This window comes from Dendrobium catenatum, unplaced genomic scaffold (genome assembly GCF_001605985.2).
Source record: "Dendrobium catenatum unplaced genomic scaffold, ASM160598v2 fragScaff_scaffold_716, whole genome shotgun sequence".
NCBI classification, from domain to species: Eukaryota; Viridiplantae; Streptophyta; class Magnoliopsida; order Asparagales; family Orchidaceae; genus Dendrobium; species Dendrobium catenatum.
The window spans coordinates 7,204,254-7,225,445 of NW_021319178.1; the positions used below are offsets into that span (position 1 = coordinate 7,204,254).

At 34.0% G+C, this 21,192-nt stretch overlaps 1 protein-coding gene across 1 annotated transcript in view; it reads left to right on the forward strand.

Annotated features, from left to right (window-relative positions):
- Positions 1-9,751: 9,751 nt before the first annotated feature.
- LOC110113353 (acyl-coenzyme A oxidase 4, peroxisomal) overlaps positions 9,752-21,192 on the forward strand; it is a gene marked incomplete at its 3' end in the record, with an annotated part of 49,551 nt that continues 38,110 nt past the window's right edge. The window contains exons 1-3 of the mRNA XM_028695949.1: positions 9,752-9,865; positions 10,605-10,709; positions 10,976-11,082. Of these exons, the coding sequence (XP_028551782.1) occupies positions 9,838-9,865; positions 10,605-10,709; positions 10,976-11,082 (240 nt within the window). The remainder of the gene's footprint in view (positions 9,866-10,604; positions 10,710-10,975; positions 11,083-21,192) is intronic.

Below are 21,192 nucleotides of genomic sequence, written 5' to 3' on the forward strand. Positions count from 1 at the left end.
AATATTTATATGCTTTATTTCATGTGGAATTTTTATTGGGTGTAGACATCAGACGTAGCTCTATATCCGGATGACAATTAAATGATGCACATAGTGACCCAACAACCAGACTCGATGAAAACTCAAAATTTAGCACGTGCTTTTCTGATTATCGCTTGGCCCAACAACCCGACTAGGATCGAATGCAAAAAATTTAAAAGAAATGCGCCTTTTTAAGGTTTTATGATATTGGCGAACTACTTTTTAAGATGCGAGACAGGATTTCTCCATAGAAGAGAGCTAAGAAAGAGCAGCGAGGAAGAGGATATGAAAATGAAATTCTCTTTGGATGATGTCAAAGAGTGCGAGGAGATGGAAGAGACCCAAAACGTTCAGGAAGACTCACCGCAACGATGTGCGGGAGATAAGTCTAGAATATCATCGGTAAGTTCTTAACTCTGAAGAGGTTTTAGAATTTATCATTTGAGAATGTAACTATGTGTGCACCTCTTCCGTGTTGCTCTATCTACTTACGTGTAAAGCCTCTTCTCACTACCCCTTCTTAGTACCGAGTAGTACCACTTCTCATTGCCTCTTCCCCTTCTAAGCAATACCGTCTCGTGATACTCATCCTGGTATCGAGAATCAGTACTGATCATGGTACTGAGATCGCTATCTAGTACCATTTCTTGGTATCGCTACCCAGTATCATTGCTCAGTACAGATTCTTGGTTTCACGAATAGGTTCCACTTTGTACCCATAATTTTTTTGTACTACCAAGTTTATATCAGAAGGAAACATATGATATATAATGTGATTATGATCATAATCATGGTTTTAATATTATGAAAGAACATCATTCTTACTAGCCTAATTTGATGAAAATAAAACCAAAGGACTTTGTATGTTCAAAAGTTGGATTCAAGAAGGGCATTGACTTAAATGCCAAATCAAAATATCAAAAATCAAACACAAAAACTGGGTGTCAAGCTATGATTAAATTTGCAGTGATTGAAGATAGAGTTTAGTCAGTGTAAAAATCCATTTAAAGCCACAACCATGAATTACCTAGGTTGGAAGATCAATATTTGCCTAAATTATGTAGGCACAATAGTGATGAGAAAGCATCTGTTTTGAAATCAATGACAGAAGTTGGGATAAGAATATTTGATGCATTTACTTACGTATCTGATGAATTGGGAGGTGTAAGAAGTGTGGGGTTCTCTAAGAGAGATGCATACAACTACATTCAAAAAGAGAAAAGAGCCAAGATTGAGAATGGAGACACAAATTCCCTAATTGAATTGTTTAAAGAACAACTAGTTCATGACAACATATTTGCATTGGTTGTCCAAACTAATGAGGATGATAGATTGCTAAATTTTTTTTGGGTTGATGGGTTGGAGAGAATAGATTATGACAGCTTTAGGAATGTGATAATTTTTTATACTAGCTATAGGCTTAACAAATATAATTTAGATTTTACACTATTTGTTTGAGTTAATAATCATTGGCAGAATATTCTGTTAGGATGGCTTTTTTATCTGAGAAGAAAATTGATTCATTTACCTGGTTAATTAAAACGTTTTTATGAATAATAGGTAATAAACACCCCATAACAAGATTTATTGATTAAGACCAGGCAATACCTAGGGTAAATAAAATTACATTACCTCAAACACGACATAGACTGTGCCAATGGCATATCAGTAAAGAAGGCTCGTTGCAAGGTGTGCTGCTTCAAAAATAATATCAAAGTTAGAGGTCTATTTTATAATTTTGTAAGCAAGTGTGATTCTGAGGATGAGTTCAAGAGAAATTGGGCCGAAATGTTCACATAAGGGAACCTCTAAAACCTTCACTAGTTCAAAGAGCTATATAGAATTAGGCACAAGTGGTCAACAATATTTAATAAAAAATATTTTAACCTTGGCATTCTTTATACACAATATAGTGAGTCCAATAATAATATGTGCCATGACATTTCCAAGCCAATAAGTTGTATTACTATTTGCTTCCTAGGCTTAGAGAAGGTAATGAAGACTTTCCATCAGAATGAACATGATGAAGATTTTAGATGTAGCCAGTCCGAGATACAACCTTTAATTAAAAATAGCCTAATCCTAAAGCAAGCCGTCTGATTTTATTTTAGAAAATTATATACATTTTTTGAAAAAGAGTTCTTATAAGGTGTTGGTGGATAGTGTATATATCACTCTTCACCCGACTCATCCATATTTTTCATCAAGAACGTCGACAAATGTGTTCAGTCACAACATTGGACTATTCATTTTGATGCAATTAAGGGTACCATACACTAGAGCTGTGGGATGTTCGAGATTATGGCTTTACTGTATTCTCATTGCATGAGAGTTATAAGATAGTTAGATATTATTAATATTCCTTTGAAGTACTTATTACACCGATGTTTAGCCAAAGCTATAAAAGATATTTATGTTGGGCGGACGGTGACATGTATGGGAAAGAATGCTTGCCCATCTCAGGAGGGATCTAATGGTATGATATTCAAAAATTATATTTCTAGATTTGCATATCAAATTAGCACACGAGCACAGGGGAATGAGAATGCAGAACAATATATGTTGGTTTTAATGACTGACATGACTGTAAATGTAGACTTCATCCTAAAAGGGAAGAAAAAAACCACAACTTTCTTGGCAGCACAGCTGGGGGTGGGAATAAAAAATTGAATGACCCACTGATGTGTCGTCCTAAAGGTATCTCTAATGGAAGATTCAAGGGTCATTGGTAAAAGAGGAAAATAAAAAATTTGAAACCTATAGAGTTGAACACTTATATTACAGAATAGCTTACAACCGAGGATCTAGTGAGCCAAGCGTCGTTCAAAAACATACCAAAATGCTTGATATATGAGTACATTCTTCGGCGACCAATAAGCTAGCCAATGGCTGAATATACAAGAATGATGATGGGAATAAATGATTCAAAGAAATTTGGATGATGTATAATTTTTTAAAGATACAATAATGTTGATATGCACCACATGGTACCGTTAGGTATTGCTCGATATCGATAGGTATTTCTCAGTACCTATCGGTATTGTTCCGTATCTAGTGTATCGTTCAGTACTTATTAGTATAAGTCGGTTTGGATCGATACTAGTGGGTCCTGATAATATTATTTGTATTGTTGGCCTTGTATTAATGGCGAGTTTTTGGTGTGAATAATCTATTTATTTAATGCTTTTGGTGGGTAATTATAACTTTTATTGTAATTTAATAAGGTTTGGTGCAACTTTTAAGTTACTAACTCTTCGTTGTTGCAGAATTTATATTATTTAATGTTACTTCCTTCTGCATAAATATCTATTAGGTTGAATGAAATTGAGTAATAGAATTTTGACTTGTCATATGTTCTTCCATGCCCGAATGGTATTTACTCTTCCAAAAATCAAACAGTCATTTTTGGGCTGCAAGTAAATGTCTTGTATAATTGGATCTTCAAATGCCTTTTTGATTCATGGAAGGTAAATATCTCTCACCTTTGGTAACCATTTCTATACACCACAACGTATGTGTTTTTAGATAAGTTTATGTACTAATTTTACCTGTATTTACATTATGCCCTATAAATTTTGTTTGCCAGATACTTAGCTACATCTAGGTTTGCTGATAAAACTCTTTGTAAACATAGCCACCCGTTCAATGCATGCATGAACATAAAGTTTTGACAGTCCACTTGAGCAACTTGCAAATGCAAACAAAATATATAGATGTTACATGCAAACAAAATATATAGATGTTACAAAATGAATGTTGTAATTGTGTACTCCAAATTTCATTTAATGAGGTGTTGATTATTCCATATAACATAACTAGAAATTTCATAAATGCCAAAGGATGGAGATGCATGGAGTGTAAGTTTTTTGAGAAATATCAACACGTGGTTAGTACCAACTTTCTCCAGATGCGATATCACGCGATAAGTCATTCCAAAAATGAATGTGGCAAATTTGAATATGTTGAAAGATCACCATGTCTTATAGTAAGTGTTATTCTTTATCACTATTGGGATCCAACTAAGGATGCGTTTATTGCGGACCTGTATAAGCAACTTCTTAAAAAGTTGTGTGGAGGTAGCATAAAAAAATTCCTAAACATGGTTGAATGCCAGTATATACAATTTGAGTTGATGTCATATTTTGGTTGTTATCCATTTCTAAGTCAACTACAACAATGTATGCACCGGTTACTTCATTAGACATTAGTACCAACCATTTGGGTTTGATTAGTACTGTGAAGTACCGACTAAGAACCAAATGCATATACACTCTGTACCACTTTTTTAGTTGGATACAGCTCGGTGTAACTTGGTATTGCTCGGTACAGACCTGCTCGTTACCAGTTGGGTACAACTCAAAACCTTTAACTTAAGGATGTATGCAGATCTATTTAAGAGAAACATTGAATGTATACTACATACTTTATGTAAAATTTATAATTCTAAACAATTAATGAAAGTATGTACAAGTGTTGTATGTATACCCAATCAATGCATTAAAAAAATGTGTAAATATGTATTATGAAAAAACTGATTCGAAAACTATTTATTTCTTGGTAACAAAAAGAATGACATATGCAAATTATGCCATAAATTTAGGCATATTTTCTTACTAGTCTTTTAGATCAACCTATATAACAGGTTGCGGATGGATAACAGCTTCCATATATTTATAAATATACATCCCACAATCCACATTGTTCTTCTGGGTTGGCACACTTGAAATTGCTTGGATCGGCCATGGGTATATGTCATGATCAAAAGAATTTTGTGTTTCTTCATAAATATGAGATATCAATAAATGAAATTCAATACATTATATAAGAATTTATGTATAATGTAGTATTAATGAGTGAGTGTCACTTACAACTTCAAGAAGTATGGCTCTGTGAGTCTTTTTTGGTAATTAATCATAAAAATTTTACACTTTCTTCTTCAGGTTGTCAACTATGAGGGCCCAATGAGAGTTGAGTATGATAGGGATAAGCCTTAGATTGGTAGCCCTAACTAACTCTTTGGTGATATGGGAGACTTATATTGTGATGTCCGCCTTATATAAATAATATACATGGCATAATGATAAAAGAAATTAACTTAGAAAAAAAAACATAACAACATTATAAATTACTAACTAACCCAATATAAGCTAGAAACAAGTAGGAATGGCTAGCAGAGGCCAGGGCATAACTGATTCTTCCCAGCTAGTAGAATATCAAATGCATCGTCGTGGTTGTTATTAAGGTACTCTAACGTTATAGTCTCGACAATTTGACTTCTATAAATAACAGTATTCCCTGCCATAAAAATAATGTCATTCCTGGAAAATTCCAAAAATGGTCATTGGTGAAAATAAATACACGACAAGGGTCTGTTTGCACAACTGGGTAACATTCGATACCAAGCATTACTAAGCATATACAAAGTAGTACCAAGCATTTATGTAATACTCGGTACTGCTCGGTACAAGATGTTACTACAAAATATATGGGGGGTACCTGTCAATAGTGCTCAGTATATGTTAGGTACAAGCTCGATACTACTCAGTACCACTCCCTATTAACTAGTTAAAATAATAATCATTATAAAATAACAAATGGAACTTACTTATCATTATATTATTTCAGATAGGTGCCGATAAAGATGGGATTTTCTTCATTTAGTAATAACTGACCTAGGAAATCAAGTATAATCGGTGCTGGTCGTGATTCTATTTTATATTCACCATCTACCTCAAGAATGTTAGTAGCAGCAGTAAGATATTTCTCTTCAATTTCTGTCTGCCACTTCCTAATTAATTAATTTATTTTATCTAGTTGACCTTTTACCTTGCTTATATGACCTTCCTTTTCTACAATCTTACTAGCATCCACCTTTCCATCAAGTGTCATATGCTTCTTCACTATAAGTTTGATTTTTTTACCCTTTCACTCACCAGTGGTGAATGCAGTCTCCACCAGTTTTCTCTCCCTATCATTCCTTCGCTGCACCCATCTTACTATTCTAGCATGGGATGATGAAGCAAAGCCCTCTTCCTTTTCATTAGTTCTACTTGTTGCTTTTTCACTAATATTAACCTTTTCCTAGGCTTCTGCCGCATTTTTTGGCTATGTGACTTCCTAAAAAATTAGGGCAGCTGACGGGGTAATAATACTATCTCCTGTAATGGTCCTTGAAGAAGATTATGCATGCCTTCAAGTTTGATAACATTTAAATGCAGCAGGGAAGTGGTCTACCAAAAACTTCTCTATAGCTTCATATTTCAAATATTTTTTCTTCTTTTAGCTCAAAAACTAATTGTTTCAGAGCCTGCACATGCCTTTGTAGCAGAACGAATGTGGATTTAACCTTGGCAAGGTTTTTCATGAGTAAGTTGTTTTATGCGATCACTTTAGTGATGGATTGGTGTAGGCTCTACCAATTAGCATCTTTTGAAACAACAACATTGGATGATTCTTTCTAGGAGGGGGTGTTACAGGTTGGCGGGGCTGGGAATCTTAGTGGAGCTGGCAGGACTAGGGGCCCTAGGGGTGATTTCGGGGCTAGAGTGGCGAATGAGTTGAATTTTGAGTTGCTTGTCAGGTGGACATGTAGTTCTTTCTAGAGAAAGAATGGGAGAATTCTCTAATAATGTTCTCTCCTCTTTTATAACTCCTTTGAAATGATGGACTATCTATAGAATATTATTAATCAGGTCGAGCTCCATACGAAATGAATATTAGTACATCTTTAATCAGTACACGAGCATCGTCAAGATCAACAAATAAATTGGTCACCTTTCTCACTATACATAATGTGGCTATCCCAATGAACAAATCGGGGTCGGGATAGGTCATCCACTGGTGTTTGGAATCTTTGTATGCTCTAAAAATCAAATATGTAAATATTGAGCAAAATTATGTTAGCCTACTAAATTAAATGAGGTTTTATAGTAACAAACTTAATCGACATGAATTATTGACTCATAATTATAATGATTAAAAATCCATTATTATAATCTAGTGGAGTGCCTTTGGAATTCTTCCTCACAATGCCATTAAATTCCGTCACTAGGAATTTTCTAATAGATGCTGACTAGTTGTAAGTTAAAAATTCATCCACATTCTCAACAACATTAAGGATTGTAGTAGGTATCCGAATGTTGGTCATGAGAAAGAAAATGGTTGATAGTAAGTCAATTATGAATTCTTTCACAAGATTTTTTAATGGATTGGAAACATTCAAACTTTTAATCTCATACATAACATCATTTGCTGTTTTGCCACTTATTATAACACTTCCCAGAATAAATTTACACCTATGTTGGGCAGTCCAAGCATAAGAGAATTCTCATATGAAATGAATTGTAGCCTCCATCATTTGATAACAAAACACTCCTTCTAGATCTCCCACTTGGTCAGCAGCATATGCACTAGGGGAACAATCTGACGTAAAGAAGGCAAAACCAATAATTGATTAATGTTGAGCTGCCTGAGTCTATCAACAAATTTTTGTCGAAATGTAGTAACCAAATGATTACAAACTTCTCTAAAAGTTGAAGTTCTGCATCATAAATAAATCTTTAGAGAATATCCCTATAAACTTAGAAACGATAATAAGTTAACAAAATTAAGAAAAGAGTGAGGCATAGTCGGTACCGAGTAGTACCAAGCAGCGGTGCTGAGTGGTACCGACAAGTTCTAAACTTATGAACCTTAAGGAACAGAGCTATCAATGTATTAAGAATGTTACCAAACGATACCAAATAGTACCGAGAAGTACCGAGGAGTACCGAGCAGTGCCGATCGACATGCTAGTTTGGATACCATAAAGTTCCAATCTTCGTAACATATAAGTACCTATCAATCACGGAAATGAGTGTATTACTGAGCATTGTACCTAGAGGTACCAATCAATACCATATATCGTTACTGAGTTTGGTTATAAACAACTTCAAAACTTGATAACCTAAAGGTACTGCTCTACATCATGGTACTGAGCGTGGTACCTACCGCAACCACTCGGTGCCGAGTGGTACCGATCGGTTCTGAGTTTTCATACCGAGAGGTACCAACCATAGGTACATGAGATTTCATTTGATATAAACATTTATTTTATATTATAAAAATCACAAATAATCCATAATACACGTCTTTCAGAATGGTTAACAATATTTGAAACATCTATATAACTATATACCGAACAATGGTACATGGTACTGCACTTAATAATCATTGATACATCATCATAAAATTATCTTGATCGGTCATGAATCTCGAGGCAAAAAACTAGCCGGAAACTTCAAAAATTAAGTTTGGGATCATCTGAAATCCGATTTCAGCAAACTTATACTTGAACTTATCGTCTTGGAAATACGAACCCAACGACACCAAATTCAACTCAATCTGAGCCCAAATCAGCCCAAATCGAGCAACCGAAGCTCTTTTATAAAGTTCGTACCACAAATTGAGTTGCCAAACGGTCTCTGATTTTGACGAGCTTATAGTCCAATCGATCAGCTCGACGAGACGAATCCAACGAGCCCAAGATCGCCAAATTCCGACATCATTAAAGCCTTCAAATGTCCAACAAACGACGCACGATCGAAGGGTTCAATATCGGCCGTTGATTCAACCACTCCCTATTTGCCCCTGATCTCGCGCCTATTTACAAGCCATGCCACTCCAGAAAAACTATAAATAGAGCCCTCATTCTCCATAAGAAGGAACTCAAGCAAGAGAGAAAAGAAGAGAAGAGAAGAAGAAGAGGAGGAGAATCAGCTCCTCCTTGACCACCGCCGGAGTTCTTTCCGCCGCCTGAATACGCCGGAATTCTGCCTGATATTCGGGAGACGCCAGAATTCTGCATAACTTTGTAACTGAATTTCAATTCAGGAGAAACTCTTTGTAATATGATCGTCCTAACTTATGGGACGAATCAGCATATGTACTTCAAACAAACACTAGTGGAATTACTTCAACTGGGCATGGCCCCGTGGTTTTTCCCTCTTTCGGATTTTCTACGTAAAAATCATGGTGTTATTTTCCTTTTATGTTTGTGTGATGAATATTCGTACAACGCTCGGACGTAAAATTCCAAACTCTACCGCCGCGTATATTCTAGCCTGCAACAATTATATTTCCAACATATATTTTCTAATAGAATATGCGAGAAAATGTTTTTACGCCAGGCATTAAAAGTTCCAAACCAAACCCTAAATCGAAACATTTTGTTTTCATAGTTTTTTAACAGGAAAATAGATCCCACATATCCCACCATACAAAATAGTTTTATCATCGCAACAAAATATTGATCTTAGGCGTGGTGACCAAAGAAGCTTCGAATGACGATGAATAACACCAAAGAAATTGAAAAGGCTCGATTTCGAATTTTGGAAAGTGGCCTGTCGATTTCTTTTCAGTTTCTTTTAAATTTTCACTTCCGATCTCGGTTGGGTCATTGGGACGCACGGTAATCGTACGCACCAAATAAAAATTTCTATTTGTGCCTCCTGAGCAAGCTTTAAGAAGGGTAATGTGATACGTATTTAACTCCTCTAGTAATAAAAGTTTAAACTAATAATAATAATATTAAAATAATGCAAATATGGGTCCATTCCATCGCGCTGGACGCTGGTGGCAGCGTTATCCAGTCAGAATTCAGATGGTTTTTGACTTTTTTCTTGGCTCGACTTGCCCAATTTTTGTCTTGAATTTCTTGGTTACCTTCTATTTGTCTTGCTTTCTACATTTCTGTGGACCTCCCTCAAGCAATTTCCGAGCTTCTTTTTTTTTTTGGGAAAAGTCGGCTTCAATCCAGTCATTTCGTCGTTGTGTGCCATGGCTGCTGCCACTTCTCAGAAGCAAGGTTAATGCTTTTTTCAAGTTTGTTTCCTTTTGATAATTCTTCAGCGAATGCTCTTCTACTCTTCGATCATCTGGATTAACCTAGTCGGGAGAAATTTAGCTTAAAAGTGCTTTGGCTTTATAAAACTGCAAAAAACTTTTCCTGCATATCCATTTATTTTACAAGACCAGCCGTATTTGCCGAAGATGGTAAATATGTCTCCTTGTAAGGAAGGGTTAAAATGACCATATGATGGAGTTATGAGAACAGTGCTCGGAGATTTGCTGTTAATTAAAACCATGTTTATGCTTGGGTTGTCCCTCTCATTCAGGTTTACTAATTAATGAAATAAATTGATTGAGTGTAATTGGTCACTTACAATTGGTTGCTGGCATTTCCCAAAACAATTTAATTCATTAACTGGTATAAGTGATAGTTCTGAATTCTTAAAAATTTAGGTTTGGTTTGGGACGGCTTTTTTAATGCTTATTAAAGCAGCTTTTTACTACAAAAATTAAAATATTTGTACTAGAAAGCTGTTTTAAGAAACAGTAAAAAAGCCATCCCAAATGAAGCCTTAGTCACAGTACGCTGTTGTTGATACTGCATATTTGTCTACCACATGGTCCTACATACAATGACATTATAAGTGGATATGAAAAGAAACTCTTGATATTGTATAATTTTTCTCGAAAAAGCCTTTATTTTTCTGTTTTGGAATATTCAAGCTATGATTGTTGTCAAATAATTCACATCTTAGGTGATGATACAAAAGCAATTATGGATTCAACCGTTGGATTGCCTGCTTTGGAGATCTCTGCTGCATTCCCTCAGGCAACCCCAGCAAAAATATTTCCTGCCATGGGTATGTCTGAAGATTTATGGAAGTACCTCACAGTTTCATCTTTCTTTAGGCATACTATTTTAAATATTCACGAATCATGATAACCTGGGGTCAATTACTTGATGATAATGATGTAAGATGGTGACTGCACGGTCTGATGATTGTAATGTTGCAATGTTTTAGTTGATTTAATTATCTTATCTGATGATTCAGAGAAATAAACATTAAAAAGATGACTCCATTGCTATTTTCCTCAATGTTGACAGAATAAGGTTTTCATTTTACAGTATCCGATTATTATCAGTTTGATGATCTGCTAAATTTTGAGGAGCGGTCCTTGCAGAAAAAAGTTCGAGAAGTGATGGAAAAAGAAGTTGCTCCAATAATGGCAGGGGTAGTTTTAAAAAACTGCGTTAGAGCTCTACATTTGAGTTTTTTATTTTGACTTCTAGTTTTTGTTTTTCATAGTAACTTCACTTTTTTTACTTCTAGTTCATGCCTCAAGAGTTTTTTGTTTCCAGTTCTATCTATAATATTACTATTTAAAGGTATCACGAGTTTAATTTTTAGTCTTCTTGCCTTAATTTTTGATGGATCACTCAATATGCTTTTATATAATCTCTCATGATGCCATCTCATATGTCCAAAATAACTTATAGATGCAAATAATCTTTTTAGTCATTGAATAAGAAACAAATAAAATGACCTCTTATATGGCATGTCCTTTTTCTTACATTATTTTTCAATTTGTGATTTGTACCCAAGTGCTTTACAATATCTACATTCAATGTTAATGACACATTACAATCATTAGTGCAATAGTCTATGTTTTATACATTTAAATTATCTATTGGATTAATCTATTTTAGCAATCCAAAAACTGATTGAAATATTTATGCCAAATCTATTTTGGTACCGAGCATTCTTCATATGACCAATAACTCGCATTGATTAATACAACTATGTCATAATCATTGTTGAGCTGGATGTAATAAACCATAAAAATTTGATCTCATTACGGGGAGGTTTATCAATAACTTCTCTAAATTTAGGGCCAATGGTATGGAAAACTATTTCTCCACATTAATATATTTGTTCTTCATTCGATAGTACATAACTAGTTGAAATACTACTTTGAGTGTCAAAACGTAATTTGCACTCTCCATTTGATGTCCAAAACAAGTAATCAATTTGAAATTCTGATGCAATCAAAATTTAGGAAAATCCTAAGATTGCAAACAGATAAGCGTCTTCCTTTAAAAATAAGAAAAATAATACAATAATTAAGACACAACAATACTTAAACTTTGAAACATCGCATGAAACAACTTAAATCTTATAATAGAACATAAAAAACACCTAAAGAAGCTTTTCCTTGATTGAGAATAAAGATACAAATAGGGTGATCACTTGCGGAGAGAAGAAATAGATAAGAAGCTTGAGACGAAGTCATAGAAAAAGGAGAAGACGAAGAGGCATAGCTCGGAAGCTATCCAAAAAGCCCTCAGGCTTTGCTATTCAAAAATTACTTCATAACATACTTTTTTTTCTACTCCAAAACAACCCCTATATATAAGAGAGGAGAGGGAGCCAATTAGTCCAAAACAATCTATATTTATAGGTGAAAAGAGGAAGCCAAACAACCCAAACAGCCATTGCCGAACCAACTAGAAAAAGTGAGGCAAAAGGCCAACAGACAACACCAGGAGCAACAGCCGAATAGCCTGCTGCACACAGCCAACGAGCAGCCAACGCCACGGGGAAGGAACCGCCCAGGTGGGGAACCGAAAGGCCAAAAAGAGGGGTGGGGGGGGGGAGAATTTGGACAACAACATTTATGACCTAATAAAGGCAGCAACCCCAACAAAGCATCAAAACCCGAACAGCCTAGCCCAAACCAAGGAATCAAGTCAGCCCAAAGCTAAGGCACATCAACCCCCCTCCCCCTTGCATACTTCAAATTCTTCTCCGGTTGAAAGGACTCATCTCCTGATGAGAGAATACTTTAGCACTTTCCTAACGAGCCGAAGGCGCCACATTCAAATCTTGAATCAAGGCAGCATACTTCCTCAGGATCATTTCTCTTTCTTGCTTGAATTTGGCCTGAAGAAATTATTTTTCTTCTCGTATTTTTCCGTAAACTAGTGCATCTTCATCTGAAGCTTGTATAATTCATTTTGAATCAGATCAGTAGAACTTCATTGTGGCGGAATCCATCAACTCATAGGAATATCTTGTTCAAGAACATTTGGCTTACTTTCTCCAATCTCAGGCTCAATTACATCATGTTTTTCCATTTTTCTAAATACTTAAAAAAAAAGAGGAAGACACGAAAAACCTAGGCTCTAATACAAAATTGATGTAAAAAAATTTAGGAAAACCCTAAGATTGCAAACAGATAAGCGTCTTTCTTTAAAAAGAAGAAAAAGTAATACAATAATTAAGACACAACAACACTTAAACTTTGAAACATCGCATGACACAACTTAAATCTTATAATAGAACATAAAAACACCTAAAGAAGCTTTTCCTTGATTGAGAAGAAAGATACAAATGAGGTGGTCATTTGCGGAGAGAAGAAATAGATAAGAAGCCTGAGACGAAGTCATAGAAGAAGGAGAAGACGAAGAGGCATAGCTCGCAAGCTATCCAAAAAATCCTCAGATTTTGCTGTCCAAAAATTACTCCATAACATACTCTTTTTTCTACTCCAAAACAACCCCTATATATAGGAGAGGAGAGGGAGCCAAACAGTCCAAAACAACCTATATTTATAGGTGAAAAGAGGAAGCTATATAGCCCAAACAGTCACTGCTGAACCAACCAGAAAAAAGGGAGACAAAAGGCCAACAAGCAATGCCAGGAGCAGCAACCGAATGGCCTGCTGGACACAACCAACAAGCAGCCAATGCCAAGGGGAAGGAACCGCCCAGGCAGGGAACCAAAAGGCCAAAAAGAGGGGGGTGGGAGAATCTGGATAGCAGCATTTATGAGTTGATAAAGGCAGCAACTCAACAATAATTAGTTGAAAACATAGCAGCTCCCCAACAAAGCAGCAAAACCCGAACAACCAAGCCCAAACCAAGGAATCAAGTCAGCCCAAAGCCAAGGCACATCAATTGCCCCCCCTTTGCCTACATCAAATTCTCTTCAAAATAAATCAATTTTTATTTCATATGGTGTTAGCATCGCTTGATTCTTGTGTTTATAACTTGAACATTTAAATTTTTGTTCAAAACCTAAAATAGATTGTTAAATAGCTACGAACAGAAACAATTCAACTGTTTTAAAAATTCGGTTGTTGATATTTTTTTTCTTAGAAAATAATCTATTATGCATTTGTGATTGTTGATTTGTCATATCCATGTTTTGCATTTATTTAAAACGCTAAAAATTTTGGTGAAACATTTGTTTGCATTCTTCCCACCTGAAGTATTTTATTTTGCTTTAATGACCCATCCTTGTAAATTCTAAAAATGTTGAATGTTTTTATTAAATTCATCAAAATATCTTTTTTCTCTCTCATAAATGTCACCTATATTTTAATTGAATAGCAACACTTAAGATGGGGTGGGCTTTGAATTGATGTTGCTCTTTCTTTTTTAATTAATCAGAAATATATGATGCATTCAACAACAACAAGAACTATAACAACAACAACAAGCCTCTATATGAATCCTTTTTCTTCATTGTGTCCTATTAATAGTCAAATTCTCATTTAATTCTAATAAAGAAAGGTTATTTCTAATATTTTCTAACTAAGTCTTTTTAAGTCTATCTCTATCTTTCTTAATATAAGCTAAATCTTATACATCTACTTTCCGAATAGGGTCATCAGAAGGCTGCTGTTTTATGTGACCAAACCATCTAAGGCAACTCTCTCTAATTTTATCCTCCACTAGAGCTACTCCAACCATTTCATGTATATGCTCATTTTGTATCTTGTCTCTAAGAGTAAAGCCACTCATCAACTTGAGCATCCTCATCTCTACAATGCTTAACTTAATATTATACTTCTCTTTTAACGACCAACATTTTGCACCATAAAGCATTGTAGGTCTCACCACCATCTTATAGAATTTTTCCTTAAGTTCGACGGGGACTTTTCTATGACACAACAAGCCTAATGCATTCCTCCACTTCAATCATCCAACTTGAATTCTGCTAATAATATCCCTATCTATTTCACCATTACTCTGAACAATAGCTTATTAATGACTCGATTGCGTAAGATCATAATCCCCCATTAAATCCATTATTACTAAAATTACACTCCCTATATTCAGTTTTAAATCTAATCAAACGAAATCCTTCAGACTTTGAGGTTGACCTCCATAATTCAAGTTTACCTTTAACTCTATCTACATTCTTATCAATATAAAAAAATATCATCAACAAAAAGCATACTCCAGGGTACAACCTCTTGCAAATGTTTAGTGAGAACATCCATGACTAAAGCAAAAAAGTATGGGCTTAAGGTTGATCCTTGATGTAATCCAACATAATGGAAAAAAAACTTGGTCAAACCACCTTGTGTTTAAACACAAGTAACAACTCCTACATACATATCCTTAATGACTTGAATATAAGTATTATTAACCCTTTATTTTCTAGAACTCTCCATAGCACTTCTTTTGGATCTTTATCATATACTTTCTCTAAATTAATGAATATCTTACAAAGATTCTCCTTTTTCTCTCTATACTTCTCTATCAAATCTCTCAATAAATTTATAACTTCCATAATAGACCTATTTGGCATGAATCCAAATTGATTTTGAGAAACATTAGTATCATGTTGTAACCTATGCTCCACAACTCTCTCCCATAGTTTTAAAATATGACACATTAACTTAATTCCTCTATAATTCGTGCAATCTTATTGATTATTCAACAACTTTTCTACACTTCATTTTTCTTAATTTTACTAATACGCTGATAAAAATAAAAATTTTTATTTTCATTTAGTATGCTAAGGTCACTGAAGCTAATTGTATTCTCACAATCTTTATTGAAAAGTTTAGCAAAATATCTCATCCACCTTTGTTGATTATCCTCTTCCAATAAATGCACTTTTTGATTTTCATACTTAATTCATTTCACTTGAACAAAATCCTTACTACTTATATTTCTTTGTTTGACTAACTTATACATATATTTATTGCATGTATTAATATCTAATCTATTATAAATCATTAAAAGCTAAATTTTTTGCGTCGTATATTACTTTCTTAGACTGCTTACATGTCTCTTTATATTTTTCTCAATTATCAGAGTTTTTATATCTAAATTAATTTTTATAACAAATCCTCATTTTTTTTTCTCCACATTTTTATTTCATCACCAATTATTTTTACTATTAGGAGCTTTTTTCTTTGATACTTCTAGCATAATTTTTATAATATTCTTAATATCACTATCTATTTTTTCTTACATAACATTAACTTATGAATAGATAAAATTTTAAGATATAAAATCTTACTTTAAAAAATATTTCTGTTAATATTCTTTAAATTCCTCCATCTAATCTTAGAACAATGTTTTACTTTATTTTTTATATTATGCATCTTCATTTTAAAGTCCAAAACTAATAAGCGATGTTAGATATATAAACTTTCACTCGGAATAATTTTATAATCGTTGTAATTTAAATGATATATTTTTCTTATAAGAAAATAATTAATTTGAGTTTTACTATATGCATTATTAGAAGTGATGAGAAGCTCATCTCTTTTTTTTTTTAAATGAGGTATTTGCAATTATAAAATAATAAGCTATAGAAAAATCTATTATGGTTTTACTACCTTCATTAGTCACTCCAAATCCACCATTAATACTTTTAAAATCATATAACTCCCTACCAACATGTCCATTAAAATCCCCTCAAATAAAAACTCTTTCTTCAAAAATATCATTTGTATTAATTCTTTAAAGTTTCCGTAATTTTAATTGAGCATATATACAAGCCTACTTGAGGATCATAAACTCTCATAATATTAATAATCATAACATCAATAACAATATTTAAAGGTATAATTCTATCTCTAATTTTATTAATTTTTATAATATTATCCTTCAAACTCTTATCTATAATCACACTTACACCATTTCTTGTACGACTTATACCAGAATATCATAATTTAAATTCTAAACTATCATTCTCGTTAGCCTTCTCTCTAACCCATTTAGTTTCTTGAATGTATAAAATATTTATCTTTCTATGGATCATACTATCTATTAATTCCATTAATTTACTTGTAAGAGAATCTATATATCAAGTTTTTATCTAAATTTTAGTTTCTTGGACTAGCTTTTTTTCCCACATTAGTCCATGATGTTGGAATCCTTGCCTATTTAACACTGAACCCGGGTACTAGTGCAATGATCTTTGCACACTGCTCACTGTATTCTGGCCATACAGCACGTTGCTTCTAGGGAACTCTTTAGTATTAATACAATGTATTTAAAGATTTATGTCATGATTATTTGATAAGTTTTATGCTGGCTGTCAACTACTTAATGCAATACTCCACTTTTATCTTCAAGGACTTAGAATCTGACAACGATATTGTGAAACAACATTAATAGCCTTCACCCAACATTATTTTGATGTTTTTAATTCATTTAACATGGAACATGCAACCTCTACTAGTGTCATATTCTTTCTTTTAGCTACTCATTTTATTGGGGTGTTCTCGATTTATAGTGTTATTTTCTTTCCCTAATTCTTTGCAAAATTCTTAAACTTACCATTCTCACGTTCTCTTCCATAATCTAAATAGAAAAAAATTTTAAACTCACTAAATAGATCACACTTATGTGTTAGATATCTAACCCAGATAAATCTTCTACCTAAAATAACAGGCCTAATGATTGACCTCTCAGACTTATTAAACTTACTAGTCCAAATAAATTTATGTGCATTATTCTAATGGTATGGATGTTTTAATTGTCTTAATGGATTGAAATGGTAACATAACTTGCTTTCCAAGCTAACATGCATGGCACAGATGATCACTTATAAAATCAATTGAACTATCCTTCTAACTAGATATAAGTGAGTATTTATTTAAGTGTGCTCATTGTAGTTTGTTAGTCTCCTATGCCACAACCATGAGTCATTGCCATTTTTTTGCAACAAATTCTTAAACTTATATTATCAATATCAAATATGTAAATATTATTCATTTTAACTCCTAAATATTATTTAAGGTTATTATGCAAACATTCAAAAAATATATGTCAAAATCTTTATCATAAATTTGACTTATAGATAGTAAATATTATTTTAAATCATCAATTAAGACAACCTTTTTAATGATAAAGCAATTTTTCTTGGTTATATTTCTTATATCAATTATCTTTTTTGTATTGTTGTTGCTAAGAGCTGCTTTATCATCGCTCTTGCACTCGAGTATAATGAATTTTTAATCTTAGTTATATGTCTTGAGCATCTGTTGCTAGGTACTATATACCTCCATCGGCTCTATTATGAAGGTAGGCATGAGCCTATTGGTTCTAAGCTTCTTTTTATGGGATAAAAATGCAGTATGGGATGCCACCTTTGGTGGTGTATACAAATATGGTGTAATTGTAGAGTGTTTTTTTCAATTCTATCACATCTTTCTCTTGTCTTCATTTGAAGATATGAGTAAATCCATCCTTACATGAAACTCATGTTTAGATTTATCCAAACCAAAATAAGCTTCTTGCAATAAATCGTGTTCTTTTTTCAATTCTATGCTCAAGATTTTTTTTAATAGTTCATTTATCATTTCCTCCAAGTCATGTAACAAAATGCTATGTTCTTTCTCTAGTGTGAAATGTTCTTTTTTTAACTTGAGTCTTTATTTTAAAATAATTTAAAACTATTGTGCAAGTTTTCAAGAATGGAGGCCTTCCGATGGCCCGGTTAGGAAAGTTGAGGCTTTAGATTCGACTTATGTTAAGAAAAGTAGAGGTAGACATAAAAAGACTTGGTTAGAAAATATTAGAAATGAGATTTCTTTATCAGATTTAAATGAGGATTTGGCTTTTAACCATACACAATGGAGAAAAAGGATTCATGTAGCCGACCCCACATAGTACGACAAAGGCTTGATGTTGATGTTTTTGTGCAAGTTTTCAATTATAGAAAATAATTCATCACATGATAAATTATATACTTAATTGAAGTTTGAATTGCCTGAGTCAATCATAGCCATATAGTACAATTTATTTGTTTCCTCGTTAGGCTCACTTCCTGATGAATCTGTGGTTGAGTTGATCCAAAATATTTTTTTGAGTTTTTTTACATATTTTATTATCAACATTTTCTTCAGCTTTCTTCTTCTGACTTGAGACTATTAGGTCTGAGCATTCTTATTTGATGCACCTTAATTTTTTTTTAAAATCAAAACGAATGATTTAAGAAATAATCTTTGAGTTAGCTTAGCCTCTTTCCATTTCTTTCCTTTTATCATTGAATATCTTTTGTTTCCTTATGGGTTCCGAAAATTCGGCCCTGACCTCCCTTGCTGCAGCTTTTTTCAAGGGAGTTTTAACGAAATTAAGTTCTGGGGTAAATTTTGGGAAGGTAGACGAGTTTGTAAATAAGACACTACCAAGAGATTTCGCCCTCATTTTTGCAAGGACTTTATGATATGAGTTTTGGTTTCCTTTAGGTTCAAGTCCCTATAGTTAATTACCCTTTCGATAACGAGAGAGAACTTTCTATTAAGGCTAGTCTTCAATCGGATACGTGTTATCTGACATATAGTAGTAGCTGGACATTAGAATTGTAAGTTCAAGGTCTGATATTTAAAATTAAAAATTTCACCATTTTGCACTTAAATCGGTTGGTGGGGAAATGGATGATAGACCCGATCAAGATCCTATGGTTTCGTTGTCCCGTGCCATCGTGGCCCCTCCATAGTGTACTTAGTCAGAGGAGGTAGTCGACCCAACCTGACAGAAAGATCCTTATCGGCAGCCATGGGTTGCTTCGTCTAAGAGTAACTTATAGACCTAGGGTGGATGTACGATTAAGGGGACGAATTTGAATCAACTTTGGCTAACAGAGGGCTTTATGTCCCATCAATTATATCTTATTGATTCATATCTCAAAGATTTGATGTCGTTAAGGAACGTATTGGCCTTGGCCATAATCGTTATTTAGTAGTGCCATTTGGTGATAAAACCACTCTGTTAAGAGAGCACCGGGTCATAATCATTTATCCTGCGATGTAATTTGGCGACAAAATCATAGGTCAGAGGACACGTACCACATCCTTATTGTTAAGAGATTATTTGAGAATGAATCATAGTAATATTTTCAACTAGGCATTAGCTCCATCTGAGCTGAATTGATATTTGAATTTGTCTACCTCTACGAACTTCCCCAAAAAAGCAGCGGGGGAGGTTGGGGCTGAATTTTCAGATCCCACAGATTTCTGGAGACTCCGCAGAGAACTCGAGCTATTTTAGCATTTGACGCTTGTTTTAGATGCTTAAGAGTTCGTCGATGGTAGTAGGTCAATTCAAGTTTACAAATCTTGTAAATACCCAAGACTTGATTTATCACAAGTTAGAGTCGCCGAAAATTTGAAGATTTTAAATTTTGACACCAATCGTAATATCTAAATTGCTATTAGAGCTTCGTATTTGACTTCATTGTTGGTTTGAGGTTCAATTAAACTGAATGAAAATCTCATTATACCTCCCTTAGGTTCTATGAAATTGAAATCGATGCCGGATCAAGCTTTTGCAAGATTTAGAGGTTGTGTAGATCTAATTGATGATGTCCCGTCGAAGTACATCTCTCAAAATAGTAGTATTTATTTCTCCTCGATCTTCATTATTTGCTCATCGGGCAAATCATCATTGAGTAAAGAATCTGCAAGCATAGAATGTGCGACGAGAAAATCTGCCAAGGCTTGTCCCTTCATCGCCTTCTGTGACATGCACATGATATCAAACTATAGTAATATCACTACACATCTGGCTAGGCGACCTGTCAACGTTGGCCTTGTCATTTAAAACTTCAGTGGATCGATCTTTGATATTAACGTAATTTTATGAGAGAGCATGTAAATGCGGAGTTTCTGAACTGTAAAGATCAACGCTAGATAATGCTTCTCAATTGGAGAATAACGATTATCTTCTCCAATCAGCCTTTGATTTATAATGTAGAGTGCATTTTTTTTAGAGTCGATCTCAATTCCTTGATGACGAACGATGTATCCCAGAAACTTGTTGGAGGAGACCCCGAAAGCATACTTGAGGAGATTCATCTTTAAATCTAACTTTTTGATCCTCTCAAATACAATTCTTAGATCATTTAGGTCATTTTTTTTTTGTTCATGCTCTTTACGACAAGGTCATTTACATAACACTTGACCTTCTGATGTATCAACTCATCAAAAATATGTGTCATCCCCCGTTGGTAGGTGGCACCAGCATTTTTCTGGCTAAAAGGCATGACCATGTAGCAAAAAAATGCCGATGAGCATTCTGAATAATGCATG